General features: G+C 53.5%; 1 protein-coding gene across 1 annotated transcript; it reads right to left on the bottom strand.

The window, feature by feature from the left end:
• Positions 1–2,804: 2,804 nt before the first annotated feature.
• On the bottom strand, positions 2,805–4,341 carry LOC103712224 (septum site-determining protein minD homolog, chloroplastic). The gene has a single exon (XM_039114868.2). It carries the CDS (start codon positions 4,190–4,192, stop codon positions 3,209–3,211), a length of 984 nt encoding a protein of 327 aa, XP_038970796.2. The 5' UTR covers positions 4,193–4,341; the 3' UTR covers positions 2,805–3,208.
• Between the last annotated feature and the right edge of the window lie 10,851 nt (positions 4,342–15,192).

Here is a 15,192-nt window from a genome sequence, read left to right as displayed (position 1 = left end):
CGCAGGAGCAACTTTCATTTTCTATGTTGAGATGTTATGCTTTTATTCAATAAGTTGAATTTCTTGATATTGATTAGCAAAAGATTTATCTTCAGTCACCTCAATGGCAAAGTTACGTACTTCTTAAAACCTGCATCTTGCTAAAAAATTTCTTCTTGTTTATCCTTAGCTTTTTCAGTTGTGCAATAAACATCATGGAATTCATCAGATAGGAAATAAAGGATCTCACTATGACATGGAATATTATCTTCCAATGTCTAAGCAGATTTAACAAGTTTGTACACATTCTTGGATAGTTTAGGGCATGATATGGTTTAAAATAATTTCAGGGTAATAAATCAAAAATGCATCATTATAAGAGGATAATTTATGATGATTTATCTACCTAGGTTGATGAACGGCAAACCAATCAAAATAAAGTAAGAAAAATGTTCAATCCAAGCTGAACTATAAATGCTCTTCACTAGATGTGATAACACAGACCTCAAGAGTGTATCCGAGATTTGGTGCTTTATCCCTGTGATAATTAATTTTTGGCTTGCCTAAGATTGTTGGAATTTCAATAGTAATGTTACATTGGTTGTTTTATGAACATTAGTTGTTTTGTGTATCTGAATAAGTAGGCAAACATGAATGGGGTATCTATTGTCATGATTACTTTTGGTTTGGGTTTCTTCTACAAGTTCAAACTACCAGAGGTAACTAAAATTTCAATTTTTGGAGGGACCATGCACTATTTAAACCTTTTCTCATTTTTTCATTAGGTTAGCAAAACCTTATCCAGCCTTATAAATATAGAAAGCAATCAAGAGGTTGAATCCATTGGCTTAGAATCAGAAAACATTTTCACATGCATGCAAATCAAGCAAAGCTCAGATGCATCATGACAAGCTAGTTCGGGGCATGACTGTGAGTATCAGTGCACTTAAAACACTCCTCATCTATAAATTATTTCAGAACACTTATTTGAAATCTCACTTTTCAAATCTTTATATTGTTTGAATATTAGTTGGTCCAAAGATTTAATAATTAGTATTTATTATCCTTCAAGGGTCATTATAATATTCACTCATCAGTTTCCTTCATACTACTTATTGGTTAATGCTCTGACAAGATGGCATTTGGAAGAGATACAAGATTGTATGAGAATGTTAATCACCATATGGTAAAGCACTCTGTGGCTACATGGGCAAATGCAATGCTCTAGTTGCCATTGGGAAATTCAGAGTGGGAGCCTAGGCAACATCAAGTAATCCTAGACACTTGCTTCTGCAGTTTGGGTTGGGCCAAGTGCATAGGTTGCACAAGACAAGGTGGATTGAGTAGGGTAAAGCAATTACAGTGTAGGTCAAAAGAGGCTTGAATAAGGGATAGGTGGGTCAAGCAGATTACAAGAATATTCAGTCTCCCTCGAGGACTACAGGTAACTAGAAGAGGCAGGGGCAGCAGACATCAGAGCCTAGTTTCTTTTTCTTCTCCTCTTTTTCTCTGCCTTCTCCACCTCTTATCTCCTCTTCCTCCACTTGCTCTCCTCCTCCTTGAACTGCATAGGCATCCACTAGGTAGCCAGGTGTTAGGGAGGGTTCCACAACTCCTTGTATACTATAGTTGTTTTTCCAAAAATTTGGTTATGTAGCAGTTAAACTTGAGAACAAAAGAACATAAAAGAGAACTTTCGCTTCACCTCTCTCATCTCAATCTTCATGGAAAATATTCATTACTTTTGCTTAGACAAAAAGGTGAGATTTATCTATTTTAAGCACTGTGCAATGGTGTGGGAGTCAAGGCAAAGGTTCTTCATATCTTAAGGATGGACTGCCAAAGATTGCAGCATAATGAGGGCTCATTAAATTTATTCTAAAAAGATAGCCTATAACATGTCACATATATAATATGTTTTCTTTATATCACAATTAGGTTTCTACTTCATCGCATACATTTTTCACCACAAAACACAGCTTGGGAATTACTAGCAAAATTAACTAACCAATAGAATCAGTAATAAGACATACAGCTAGGCCATCCTAGTGAAGTGCTTCTAGGCACAATACATGCATAAAGGGAAAAAAATATTCAAGATTAAGAAACACAAAAACTAGTATATCACTATTGATTTGATTTGTCTAAATCATCATCCAAAAATGAGTCAAAGCAAGAATTTAAGTCCCGATGGAATATCCTGCAGGACACCGGGATGGGGTACCATCCCGTGTGTCAGGACAGGACCATCTAGCCATCGTCCTAGCGTCCCGATCGGCATGTTTTGGGGCATCCCCTATCCCAAGTGGTGGGACGGGGCAGGACGGCAACGCATCCCGTTCCATTAAAAAATCGGGACATGGGACGGGGCAGGACGGCAACGCATCCTGTTTCATGAAAAAATCAGGACAACCCCATCCTATAGAATTTAAAATCTTGAGTCAAAGTTAATACCTCACTCCATAGGAAAAGGAAAATCATACAATCCACCATCAAGAGTGCATATAAATAAACTATCTGTACGTATAACTCTATATGAACAACTAATGCACAGTCACTCAAGCAATGCTGCATCTTTGAAGATTAAAGCATTTAGGCAAACATTAAGAAAAAAGCATTTAAAGATTCCAATCAATTAACTCATGCTACAATAGGATGCTTATGGTATAGAGATTATTGAAATAGTGTCAAGTCAACTTTTAGGATAGATACATAAAAGGATAATAGCCAACAGTAATGGATTAAGATATTGATAGTTGTACCATATAACAACCCATGACAATAAAATCATCAATCTTAGAACTAAATAAGAAGACCCAGATCCATTGTTACGGGGGAGATTAAGTACGCTTCACTTTAGAATAAAAGTAATACATAAATTCAATAAACTAGGGGAAGAAAACTATCTTTCCATACATTTCAATCATCTCATATACGCTACATTATGATGAACCACCAAAATGCCTAACAACAAACAAAGGCCACAAGACTATTGGCATTAAAACTTTAGGACAAAACATGAACCCAGTTTAGATTTCAAACAAAGAATCAGACCACCTCGGATCACAAAAATATGAACAAGACAAACAGTCATCATACCTCCTAACTGTACACCATCATGCTCCCTCACTTCATTGGCAATCCGACTGTCTTTTGGCTTGCATCAAATCAACCCCGAACCAGAATCCTATGCTCCCAAATGATAGAGACTTTGAAATCCTCACACTTTTTACCCTCCAAAGAAGGAAAAGAAGCCTTTTTTCCTGGGCTCCTCCTCGACCATGACCGCAGTCATGGTGTCCTGCTCCACCAGCCTCCATGCAGCCTGCTCAAATGCCAGCCCCGCTATTGTCGGCGGCTTGTTGAGGACAAGAGGATATCCTCGATTCGTGCTTTTAATCACCTCTGAGTCCTCTGGAATAACCCCAAGCAGCGCAAGACCGAGCATTTCCTGCACGTCGAGCACCGACATCATGTCCTCCCCCCTTATAAGATCAGTGCGGACCCGGTTGACGATCATCTTGATGTCCCGAATGCCGTCGCACTCAAGAAGGCCAGTCACCCGGTCAGCGTCACGAAGAGCAGTGATGTCGGGGGTGGTCACGAGCACGGCCTCGTTGGCAGGGGCAATGGCAGTGATGAACCCCGCGTCGATGCCGGCGGGGCAGTCGATGAGGACGAAATGGGGTGGGCCGGAGGGGCGGGAGCGGAGGGCGTCGACGACCCAAGTGAGGGCCTTGGCGCCGAAGCCGAGGGGGAGCTTGGAGCGGGGCTTGGAGATGCAGAGGAGCTCGAGGGAGGGGCAGCGGCGGTCGCGGACGAGGGCCTGATCGAGGCGGCAGTCGCCGTTGAGGACCTCGACGGCGGTGTAGTTGACGCGGTTCTCGAGTCCGAGGAGGAGGTCGAGGTTGCGGAGGCCGGCGTCGGCGTCGACGGCGACAACGGCGAAGCCGAAGCGGGCAAGGGAGAGGCCGACGTTGGCGGTGGTGGTGGTCTTGCCGACGCCGCCCTTTCCGGAGGTGATTACCACCACGCGGGGTGTCTCGCCGGCTAGCTGTGGCTTGCGGTTCCACTGGATCGCGGCGGAGATGGCGGCAGCTGGGGCCCGGCGGCGGAGATGGCGGCGGGGGGCTAGGGCTTGGCGGCGGTTGAGAGCAGGAGGAGGGAGAATGTATTGAGGCGAGGAGAGGGCGTGGGAGAGAAGAGAAGCCATGGAGGTGAGGTTTCGAGGTGGTGGTCGCGAAGAGAGAGAGTGGAGGGGGAGGCTTAGAGGCGGAGGAAAAAGGGGTCGATCGCCATGCCGCTTGAGGGAGAGAAAAGCGAGAAATGAACTGGCTTTTGGAAATTGGGGGGTCGAGACGCGACTCGCGAGCCGAAATTATTTGGTCCAAAATTGATTTCGGCAATTAGGTGCCGCTCTTAGGTCAAGTCATGCTACAGGCTATGTTTGAGCCTCTAAAATACTTATACCTACACTTACTATACATTAAAGGGGAATCCGCCGGACGAAGGAAACCAAAATAGAATCTGTCCAGAGAGAGAAACTCTGGTTCTAGAGAGAGAAGCCACCCAACGGCTACTGTCCCTAGTTGTTCTGCAGCCTAACGGCTAGTCCTCACGGCCACCTGCTTCTCCGGCGAGGTCACCGACGGCCTTCGGCGAGGTCCTTCTCTGTGGGGGGCACGGGAGTCGTCTGCGAGCTGAGGAGGAGCCGTCTTTCTCTTCCTTGACATTTCCATTTCTAACTCTCTGTGTGCAGGTCTGGGGACCAGCTTCGCCGGAGCTGCGCCGATGGATCAGCAGGCGGGCCTTTCGGGGACAACGACAGATGCGGCAGTGGTGGCGGGCAAAGGAATGGGCAAAAGCCTCGCTGGAGCTGCGCCGATGGATCAACAGGCGGGCCCTTCGGGGACAAAGACATACGCGGAGGTGGTGGCCGGCAAAGGTACGGGCAAAGGTAAGGTTAAAAACCTTGCGGGACGGGGGGAGACATCTAGGGTTCCGGCGAAGCTGGGGCCATGGGTGACTCACTGGCCCTCGGAAGCGGATGTGGCTCGGTTGAGTCGCCGCTTTCCGACGGTTTTCGAGCCGTCGGAGGCGCCCATTGAGGCCGCTCGCAAGGAGTGGGATGGCCTCTCGGTGGTGGTCCGCAGCCTCGGCCGTCGGGTGCCGGCCGAGTGGGTGGCCAAGGATGTGGCCACCCGAGGAAGATTGGCAGGGAAGGTGGAGGCGGTGCCGCTAGCCGATGATCACCTTGCCCTGAGACTTGGGTCGTCGGCCGACCGGGACAGAGTGCTCAATGGCGGCCCATGGGTGGTGGCGGGGCAACTCCTCGCCATGGAGCCGTGGATGCCGGAGTTTGTGCCGGGGGAGGTGCCCGTGAAAACGGCCGCTGTATGGCTCCGGCTACCCCGGCTCCCGCCGGAATATTGGTCGGCCGCGACCATACTGGAAATAGCATCCCAAGCGGGGCGGCCGCTCGCCGTTGATGGGGTGACCGAACAACGGCGAGCCATGGGCTTCGCCAGGGTGAAGGTGGCGATCGATGCCACCGAGCCCCTTCTTCCCGGGGTTCTGATTCGGGGGAAGACGAGGGTGCGGTGGCAGCCCTTCGTCTTCGAGAACATCGGCGATTTTTGTACCGGGTGTGGCAGGGTGGGCCACTTGGTGAAGGTGTGCTGCTATTCGGCGTCGGAGCAGTCGGAGGAGGTGGGGGTGGACTTGGGGGCTTCTCATGTAGGGCCGGCGATGGGAACCGGGGAGGTCGACCAAGGGCTGATTTTCGGGCCTTGGCTAGTGGCAAACCGATCCCAGCTCCCACGAGGGCCGCCGCCGCCGCCGCTGCCGCGACCGGGGAAGACGGCCGAGCCGAAGGCTAAGGCGCCCTCGCCTCGGCCGCGGACTCCGGAAGACCGGGTTACCCCACCGGCCATACCCGCTCCGGACCGCGACGGTTGGCAGAAGCCAACCAAGATCGCCCGTCGCCACTCACCGCTGAAATCGCCGACAGAGGGGGTGGGCGACGGAGCACCGGAACCCTACCGCGGTAACAACCGAGTCGACTCGGCGTTTCAACCCCGAGTTGGCCTGGTTGACCCGGACGGTGGGCCTGGTATGCCTGGGCCGGACGTGGCTGGCCCGGTCGCGATACCTGGCCCGCTGATCGACGCGGGGGGGACCATGGGCCCGTCGGGCAAGCGGCCCAGGGATGATGGGCCGCGACTCGATAAGGGCCCATGGGGGTCCTTTGGGATGGGAAGGGCGCGCGCACGTGCGCTGCGCGTGGTGCGCACGGCACGTGCGCGCGCGCGTGTTGTCCGGGTGTCGATGGCGCCCAAGGGAGCGCGCGACTCAACTGGGTCGCGCGCTCACAGGGGATCCCGCGCGCCCAAATGCCCCATGATCCCGCGCGCCCAGGGGCTTGGCGGGCTGCGTGGGGCCTGCGGGCCGCGCGCGCCTGGCGGGCCGCGCGCGCCTGGCGGGCCGCGTGCGCCTGGTGGGCCAGGCCTGCCTGGTGGGCCGCCCATCCTGGCTGGGCCCCGTGGGCGGGTGGCTCCGATTGAGCCTGTTTGTGGGCAGGTTGACCCCGGGGTTGTCCTGTCGGGGCTTGGTCCTTTCCAGTTTGGCCTTATGGCCGAGGGTATGGGTCTGGCGAGTAGTCATGGTGTGATAGAGCCGGAGATTGTTGGAGAGAGGCTCGGGTCACCAGGCGCACTGAGTATGCCTGAACTGATGGACACCATCGAGGGTCCAGCACGGGGGGCAGCTACAGTATTCCGGTTTGGTTCCCCACCCCAGGTGGAGGAGAGACCCCGGCCGGAGACCTCTCTAGCAGGCACTGGAGTCATAGTATACCCCCCGCAGGAGTCTAGCCCGGGAGAGCGCGACCTAGGCGGTGGGGCCCACGGGGCAGGGGGTCGGGTTTTAGTCAGCCACCCTGAGGCTGAGCAGCTGGCTCAGGCCGGCCGGGAGGGGATGGCCCGAGGGGATAGCAGGGAGACCAGAGATGACCGGGTAGCGGTCGCAGGGACTACCAGTACACTGTCGGTGGATCATCCGACGGTGGTGCAGAGAGTCCGAGCGGCTGTTATGCGGGCTGTCTCCGGAGTGAGCGAGGATGACGGTCAGCTAGGGGGGATGCACTCCGAGGTAGTGCTGGACCCGATGGCCCAGGGGGCGGATGAGCCTGTGGCCGACCTCTCAGACTTTTCTCCATGAGGATCCTAGCTTGGAATTGCAGAGGGGCAGGTAAGCCGTCCTTTAGGACGTCGTTCAGGAGGTTAGTGCAGGTCCATAGCCCAGAGATCTGCTTCCTCTGCGAGACGCGACTATCTGGTAACGGACTTCGTTGTGTGCAGCGTCGTCTGGAGGCCGATTGGGAGTCCTATGCGATAGACTCCCAAGGGCTTTCAGGGGGCATTTTAGTATTATGGAAGCGGGGGGTGGCGTCTGTGGATGTCTTCCACAACTGCCCCCAACAGGTAATCATGATCATTACCGAGCCTGATGCGGCTCCATGGGTTTTGTGTGGGGTGTATGCGAGCACTGATTATAGGAATCGGAGGGTTCTCTGGGACGAGATTACTAATCTGGTTGCCCAGGGGTTTCCGACCATGGTGATAGGTGACTTTAACTGTATCTTAAGTGCGAGTGAGAAGAGAGGGGGACGACCCTTCACCGATACAGTAGATCGTAGAGAATTCCGGGATTTTGTATCTCAGAATGGCTTAGTGGATCTGGGTTTCTCGGGACCGCGATTCACGTGGTGTAACAACCAGTCTGGTATGACTAGGGTTTGGGAGCGGATAGATAGGGCTATGGCGAGCCCCGATTGGATCATCCGTTTTCCCACCTACCAGGTCAGACACTTATCCCGTATTGCCTCTGACCATTGTCCACTGTTGTTATCGACGATTTCGGATACTGGCCATCACAGCCCTTTCCGTTTTGAGAAGGTGTGGCTGTCCTACCCTCAGTCCTGGGATATCGTTCGGGAGGCATGGTCCTTGCCGGTACACGGCAATGCCATGCAGAGGGTATCACGGAAATTGGAACTAACTAAGAGGCGGCTCCGTCATTGGAACCGCGAGGTTGTGGGAGATATTTTTAGGAAGATGGAAGTGGTAGAGGCTGCCATTAGCAATCTTCAAAGCAGGGAAGATCAGGAAGGTGAGCTCCCGGAGGCAGACATGAGAAGCCTACGGGGGTTACTTGCTGATCATCACTCGTTGCTACGGCAACATGAGGTCTTCTGGAGACAGAAGTCCAGGGTCCAGTGGATCAGAGAGGGAGATCGGAATACCAGTTTCTTCCACCGGACGACGGTCATCAGGAGGCAGAGGAACATGATTCGTTCCCTGCGAGATGGGACTGGTCGTCAGGTGGAGGGGGAGGCTGAGGTTAGTCAGGTACTGCTAGATTTCTTTCGGTCCAGATGGACGGAGGATAGAGATCCCGGGGATGTCGGCCAGCTCCCGAGGGCGGATACGCAAATCGGAATGTCGGAGAATGCACTTCTGGTTCGACATGTGACAGGGGAGGAAGTGAAGGAGGCGGTCTGGGCCCTTGCAGGGGACAAGGCCCCAGGGCCGGACGGCTTTCCACCCTTCTTCTTTAGGAGATATTGGGGTGTCATCCGGGTTGCAGTGGTGGAGGCAGTACAGCACTTCTTCAGTCAGGCAGTGATGCCTGATGATTGGAGAGCTACCTATGTCGCGCTGATACCTAAACGCCAGGATGCGAGGGAGCCCAGCCATTTCAGGCCCATCAGCTTGTGCACAACCCTTTATAAGGTGGTGGCAAGGATAATGGTGGGTAGGATGAAGCATCTGCTGCCAGGCCTCATTTGCCAGGAGCAAGGTGCTTTTGTGGGGGGTAGGAATATTTCTGATAACGTCATGTTGGCCCAAGAAATGATGTGGGATTTGCAACGGGCCTCTAAGCGAAGAAGCTTGATGGCTGTCAAGCTGGACATGGAACGAGCTTATGATAGGATTCGGTGGAGTTTCTTACGATGCGCATTGGAGTGCTTCGGTTTTCATGAGACCTGGATTGAGTGGGTGTTGGGGTGTGTCCAGGGGTCGAGATTCTCCATCTTGATCAACGGTACGCCCTCCCCTTTCTTTAGGTCTACGATGGGGCTTAGACAGGGATGTCCGTTATCCCCATATTTGTTTATCATCTGTTCAGATGTCCTGTCTCGGGCTCTGCGGGATGCTTGTGCTAACCGGGAGCTGGAGGCGTTTGTTCCCGCCCCAGGGTCTCGGTCTATATCGCATCTACTATTCGCAGACGATTGCCTACTCCTGGCCAGGGCGTAGGTAGAGGATGCACGTGTACTCAGGAGAGTTTTGGCGGAGTACTGTGCTATGTCGGGTCAGAAGGTTAACCTTCAGAAGTCAACAATCTCCTTCAGCCCTAGCACTGAGCATAGGGTCAGACAGGAGATTCGGGGGTTACTTGGGATGCCGGCTCAGGACGGGATCTGGAGTTACCTGGGAGTACCCATCACGGGTCGGAGGTTACGGGTGGCGGAGTGTTCAGGTCTGGTGCAGAGGATCCAGAGCAGACTGGAGGGGTGGAGGGCATCTTCACTTTCCATGATGGGTAGATTGACGCTGATTAGGTCAGTGCTAGCTTCCATGCCTGTCTACCTTATGGCCAACACAGTAGTTCCGAGAACAGTGCTTATGAGGATTGAGCGGCTACTTCGGAGCTTCCTGTGGGGGTCGTATGGAGGGGGTCACGGGGTGCATCTAGTGGCATGGGAGAGCGTTTGCCTACCAGTGAGAGAGGGTGGCCTCGGGGTCTCGTCTCTGGTGGAGCGACGTGAGGCGTTGATTGCCCGACATGCAGCTCGATTCACGCTGGAGCCACAGGGATTCTGGAGTCAGACTATGGCTACCAGATATGGCCGTACTGGCACTGCAGGGGCGGTCCGCAGTGGGCGTCGCTGCTCTTTCATGTGGCGAGAGATTGCCAGATACCTTCCCATGGTTGAGGAGAACACTAGATGGTTGATAGGAGATGGGCAGAGTATTGATGTGGTTGGTGACTCATGGGTGGGTACCCTACCCTTGAGACGTTGGCCGACTATGGTTGATACCGAGGCAGTGGAGGGACTGCGGGTTTGTGACCTCCTTGTCCCGGGCGGGGCTGCCTGGGATGAGGAGAGGGTGGGTTACATGTTTGGGGCACACTTGGCTGAGAGGGTTAGGTCCCTTCCGATCCCGGGGCATGCGGGTCCGGATACCCGGGTGTGGAGCATGTCGTGTAGGACCGGAGTGAGGGTGGGGGACCTCTCCCGTGTGCTCCGGCCAGAGCATGAGCCAGGGCCGGATTGTGCCTGGGTCTGGCGCCTAGGCCTCCATCCGAGGGTCGCACTGTTCTTATGGAAGGTCGCTTGGGTTCGGCTTCCGACAAGAGCAGTATTGAGTGAGCGGGGCTTGAGGTTGTCCCCAGAGTGCGTGGCATGCGGAGCTGAGGAGTCGGTGGACCATGTACTGTTTCAGTGCAGATGGGCGAGGGCGGCGTGGTGTACGGCGGGGCTGCCATGGGAGGGTTGGACCCAGGGGGACCAGTTCTTACGAACTATCCGCTGGTGGTCGGGTAACCCATTGACTCGCCAAGAGGCGGTTAGAGCGACCTGCACAGCATACCAGATATGGCTGGCTAGGAATGCTCGAACCTTTGGTGAGCAGAGCAAGTCGCCAAGGCTCGTGGCGGAGAGCGCCCGGGCGCAGGCGGCAGAGTTTAGTGGTCTCTTCTCCTTAGACGGACTTTTGATAGCTCGGGATATCTGGGGTTCCCCTTCTGCCTCGGCAGCTTTTCATACGGTGTTTTTCACCTGGGAGCCCCCACCCCCAAGCTTCCTCAAAGTCAATTTTGATGGGTCCGTGCTGGATGGTGGCACGATAGGTGGAGCGGGTTTTGTTATTCGGGACCCTACCTCCAGGGTTGTGGCGGCAGGAGGCTGTCAGGTATTTGACTGTACGGTCCCCGGAGCGGAGCTGAGAGCTGCCTGGGCGGGCCTTCGACACGCTCAGCATGTGCTCTCAGCTAGATCTGTCATCTTGGAGGGTGACTCGGCTACGGTCATTAGTTGGATCCAGGGGGGTCTGAGAGCCGGTGCTACCGACCATCCCTTAGTCCGCGATATCGGGTTGATGATGAGGGACGGAGGGGTGGTCCAGGCGAAGCATGTATTTCGAGAAGCCAATGGGGCTGCGGATTGGGTGGCCACGTATGTGGCCAATCATGCCGGTAGCACCTTATGGGCTGGGGACAGGGAGCTGCCTCGGGAGCTCCGGGACGTCTTGTTTTCCGATTTTATTGGGTGTATCCGTACACGTGTTGTATAGATCGCCCGGTTTAGCAAAAAAAAAAAAAAAAAAAAAAAAAAAAAAGGGGAATCCAGCTCTCCACACAAAGAGACTCATATGCATATCTATGAGTGTGCCACATATTAATCTCTAGCTGAAGAAAAAAATGCCACATGTTCACACCTTTTATGCTCCATGTTCTTACCTCCAGTAGTCGCTATTCGGACTACATGAGTCAGAGTTGAGGAAGGTGTGTTCAACCTTTCATTTATACTCTCTAAGTGCCACATGTCGAGTTCCTGTTGAAGAAGAGATAATGATCAACGCCTCCAACATAGCCTCGCGCGCCTTATCTCCACTTGTGGCCTGTAACCGAGCATGGTAATGGTCACCTTAGCACGGTCTGGGATGGAGGATGTTGCTGGAAATTGAACCCGAAGGCGGTCGTCGGCTGAGGAGGGGGAGCTGCTGGTGGGCACAGGTGGGTGGCGATCCGTCGACGAGCGGCGTCCTCCGTCGGGATGCCTGCAGAAAAGCCGGTGGCCGGGTCTTCCGGCGCCGGCACTCCGATGCTTAAGTCAGAGGGGGAAAACTTCGTTTAAAGAAGAAAGGAGGTAAGTTTTTCCTGAGTTTTTTCTGAGTCCAACCCCCATCGGGAAGCAAGGGTCCCCTTTTTATAGGGGGGTCGAATTACCTGTGATGTGATAGGGCGAGGCCGTCGTACGACTCAGCACGTTGCTTGGTCTAGCACGCGATCAGGTGAATCATTGCTTTGATGTCGGAGGTGAGGCCGTCGTACGACTTAAACTGGCGCGCGATCGGATGAATCATTGCATTGATGTCGGAGGTGAGGCCGGGGTCAGAGAGTTGTCACGGCCGACGGGACCCTGCTGAGCCGATTTGCCGTGGAGAGCTGAGGATCCGTAGATGATAGGAGCCACACGCATTAATTGTTGAGTGCGTCGGAGATGTGCATTAATTGTTGAGTGAGTCGGAGATGTGCATTAATTGTTGAGTGAACTGCAGGTTTGCAGAGATCATGCGTAATAAATGCTGGGCGGTGGCAGGGTATGGCCCCCGGCCGGACTTCGGAAGGGCACAGCCGTGGTAGGTGGGCGACGAGGACGGACTTCTGAGGTCGGGAGCTCTCCGGGTCGGACGCCGACCTCGGCCGTCTAAGGTCGGCCGTTATGCGGTCTTCTGGTGACGAGGTTCCCATGTACTAGGGGGAGAAAACCACATTCCCCCAACAGAGGAGATTCTAGTTTTTTCTGAACAGAGGTCAACCCCGCTGTTATATTCTCATGCACCTCACCCCCATCCAAGCCCAATAACTAGACGTGGCCATAATTACGTCGGTATGATGAGGGATTGGGGGCATCTTAGGACAGCCACCTCCTCCCCTATTTTTCCTGCTCCACCTTGTCTATCTGCATCCTTTCCACCTTTCTCATCTTAGCCTTAACCTTAACTTAGGACAAATACTAGTTGCCAAGATCTGCTCCATCCCTAACCTATAGGGTTTCTCTCTCCCTCTTTCTTTCTTTCCTCTTTCTTTTCGTCAATCTAGCCATTAGGGGTTGCTACCAGGGGTAGCCTTCCTCTCCAAAATGGTCCATGATGTAAGAAACAAAGTGGAAAGTCAGGGTGGGAGGGGAGGAGATGGGGGAAGGAAGGGAACATATCCAAAGAAAAAATCAATAGGAGGGAGAAAGATAGAGGAGTGGAGAGGATCACAAGGGTATGGGACTGCGAATGAAGTGGAGTGAGTAGAAACATAACAGATGGTGTAAATAGGAAGACATAAAGTCATATAGAGGAGGGTTAGAGATGAGAAAAAGGAGACGGACGAGGTTGTAAGTCGCCGAGATTAGAGGGCTAGAAGCAGATTATGGGGATGATATTCTACTAGTAGAGGTGATGGGAATGGGGCGGTGGAAAAGCGACAGAGATGTAAGGGTCGACATTTCGAGATCGAATGAGTGCGATGGATATTGTTGGGGAAAAAAATAGACCACCCCACACATACAATTAAAGCACCCAAATCTGACAACAAGCCTGAGCTCATCATGCAGGCCGAGCTCAGAAAGCCGAGCCGAGCTCAGAAGACTAAGGCCAGAAGGCCGAGCACAGAAGCTGTCGAGCTCATCCAGGCCGAGCTTATCCAGGCCGCCGAGCACAGAAGGCTGTCGAGCTCATCCAGGCCGCCGAGCTCAGAAGGTTAAGGCCCAGAAGGCCGAGCATAAAAGCTGCCGAGCTCATCCAGGCCGCCGAGCACAGAAGGCTGCCGAGCTCATCCAGGCTGCCGAGCTCAGAAGGCTAAGGCTCAAAAGGCCGAGACCAGAAGGCCGAGCACAGAAGGCTGCCGAGCTTAGAAGGCCGAGCACAGCAGGCCGAGCACAGAAGGCCGAGCACAGCGGGCCGAGCACAGAAGGTCGAGCACAGCAGGCCGAGACCAGAAGGCTGAGCTGACCTCAGAAGGCCGACCTCGTCGTCTATATGCTGCGGCCATGCCCTGCAGCAGCCTCACCGCACCATGCTTTACTTGCCGGCCACGCCATGACATATCAATCAGGAACCATACCCTGCTACGACTGTCAACGCCTCATTATTTCCAAGAATGTACTGCACTGCGCGCCACAAGCAAGCTCTGGCTGCACGCCATCTCCTCCCATGATGAGAATGGGCCATCCACGGCAACTTATTACTTCCACGCCCACGTCCAATCGTGACGGTAACCCATTAATTCGCCCAGTCACATCACAGGTAACCCTGCCACTCTCCCTATAAAAAGGGAGGCTTCTTCCTCCCAAATGGGGATTTTTTTGGACTTCTACATACAGTCCCTCTCCTTCTCCAAAATTAAGCCCCCCTCTGACTTAAGCATCGGAGGGCCGGCACCGGAAAAGCCCGGCCACCGGCTTTTTGCAGGTTCCCTGGAGGACGCCGCTCGCCGACGGATCGCCGCCCGCCAATGTTTGCCGGAGCTCCTCCTCCTCAGCCGACGGCCGCCCCCGGGTCCAATTTCCAGCAACAGTTGGCGCTAGAGAAAGGGCCCGAGTTGCGGCCATGAAACTAAGGAGCAGAGGAGTCTTTAACGCCTCTCGGCATCATGCTCCAAGTCCCGAATGCTCAGTCCAGAATTTACCACCAAGATCTCCGGTGATCAAGTTCCACAAGTCCAATCCGAGCACTTCGACGCGCTAGTGCAGCAAGTCCAAGCGCTAGCTATTGCAGCTCAAAGCCTGCAACAAGTAGAGGCCCCTCTTGTGCCGCCTCCACGGGTTCATATTAAGCAGAGGAAGAAACTTTCTCCCGAGCCATCTCGAATTAAGCATGGCTCCCGCTGCAACGACGTATGTGGGGGCAACCAGTAAGAAGTAGTAGCCCAAGTCTCACATCAACGAGTTGGAGGAAAAGAGAAATAAAAGCTGAGGTCTAGAGAAGGAGGGTTATGGAGTTTTAAAATGGGATTGTGAGCCTCTGTGGCAAAGGGTACAGCCCCATTAAATCTCATTATCCTTCCAAGTCTTCTGTCTTCCGGTAGCAAGAAACCAGCATGTACTCCCTCCTCACGGGCGTAAGTCCTCAAGACGGCACCCGCGACGTTGCTCTCCTTCAGAGCGTTGCCATCACCAAAGCCCCCGCCGAGCTCAGAAGGCCGAGCCGAGCTCATCATGCAGGCCGAGCTCAGAGAGCCGAGCCGAGCTCAGAAGACTGAGTCGAGCTCATCATCCATGCTGCCGAGCTCAGAAGGCCGAGTCGAGCTCATCATGCAGGCCGAGCTCAGAAGGCTGAGCCGAGCTCATACAAGCCGAGCTCAGAAGGCCGAGCTCAGCAGGCTGCCGAGCTCAGAAGCCCGAGCGCAGAACACCTCCCAGAAAATCGAGCC

The sequence above is a fragment of the Phoenix dactylifera genome, chromosome 16 (assembly GCF_051530095.1).
Source record: "Phoenix dactylifera cultivar Ajwa chromosome 16, Ajwa_hap1_PhDact_Kaust_v1.1, whole genome shotgun sequence".
NCBI classification, from domain to species: Eukaryota; Viridiplantae; Streptophyta; class Magnoliopsida; order Arecales; family Arecaceae; genus Phoenix; species Phoenix dactylifera.
Note: the sequence above shows the minus strand (reverse complement) of the source record. Positions and strands in the feature narration are given on the sequence as shown.

Coding starts and splice junctions, on each gene's coding strand:
- LOC103712224 (XM_039114868.2), bottom strand. CDS start 4,192: ATGGCTTCTCTTCTCTCCCACGCCCTCTCCTCGCCTCAATACATTCTC.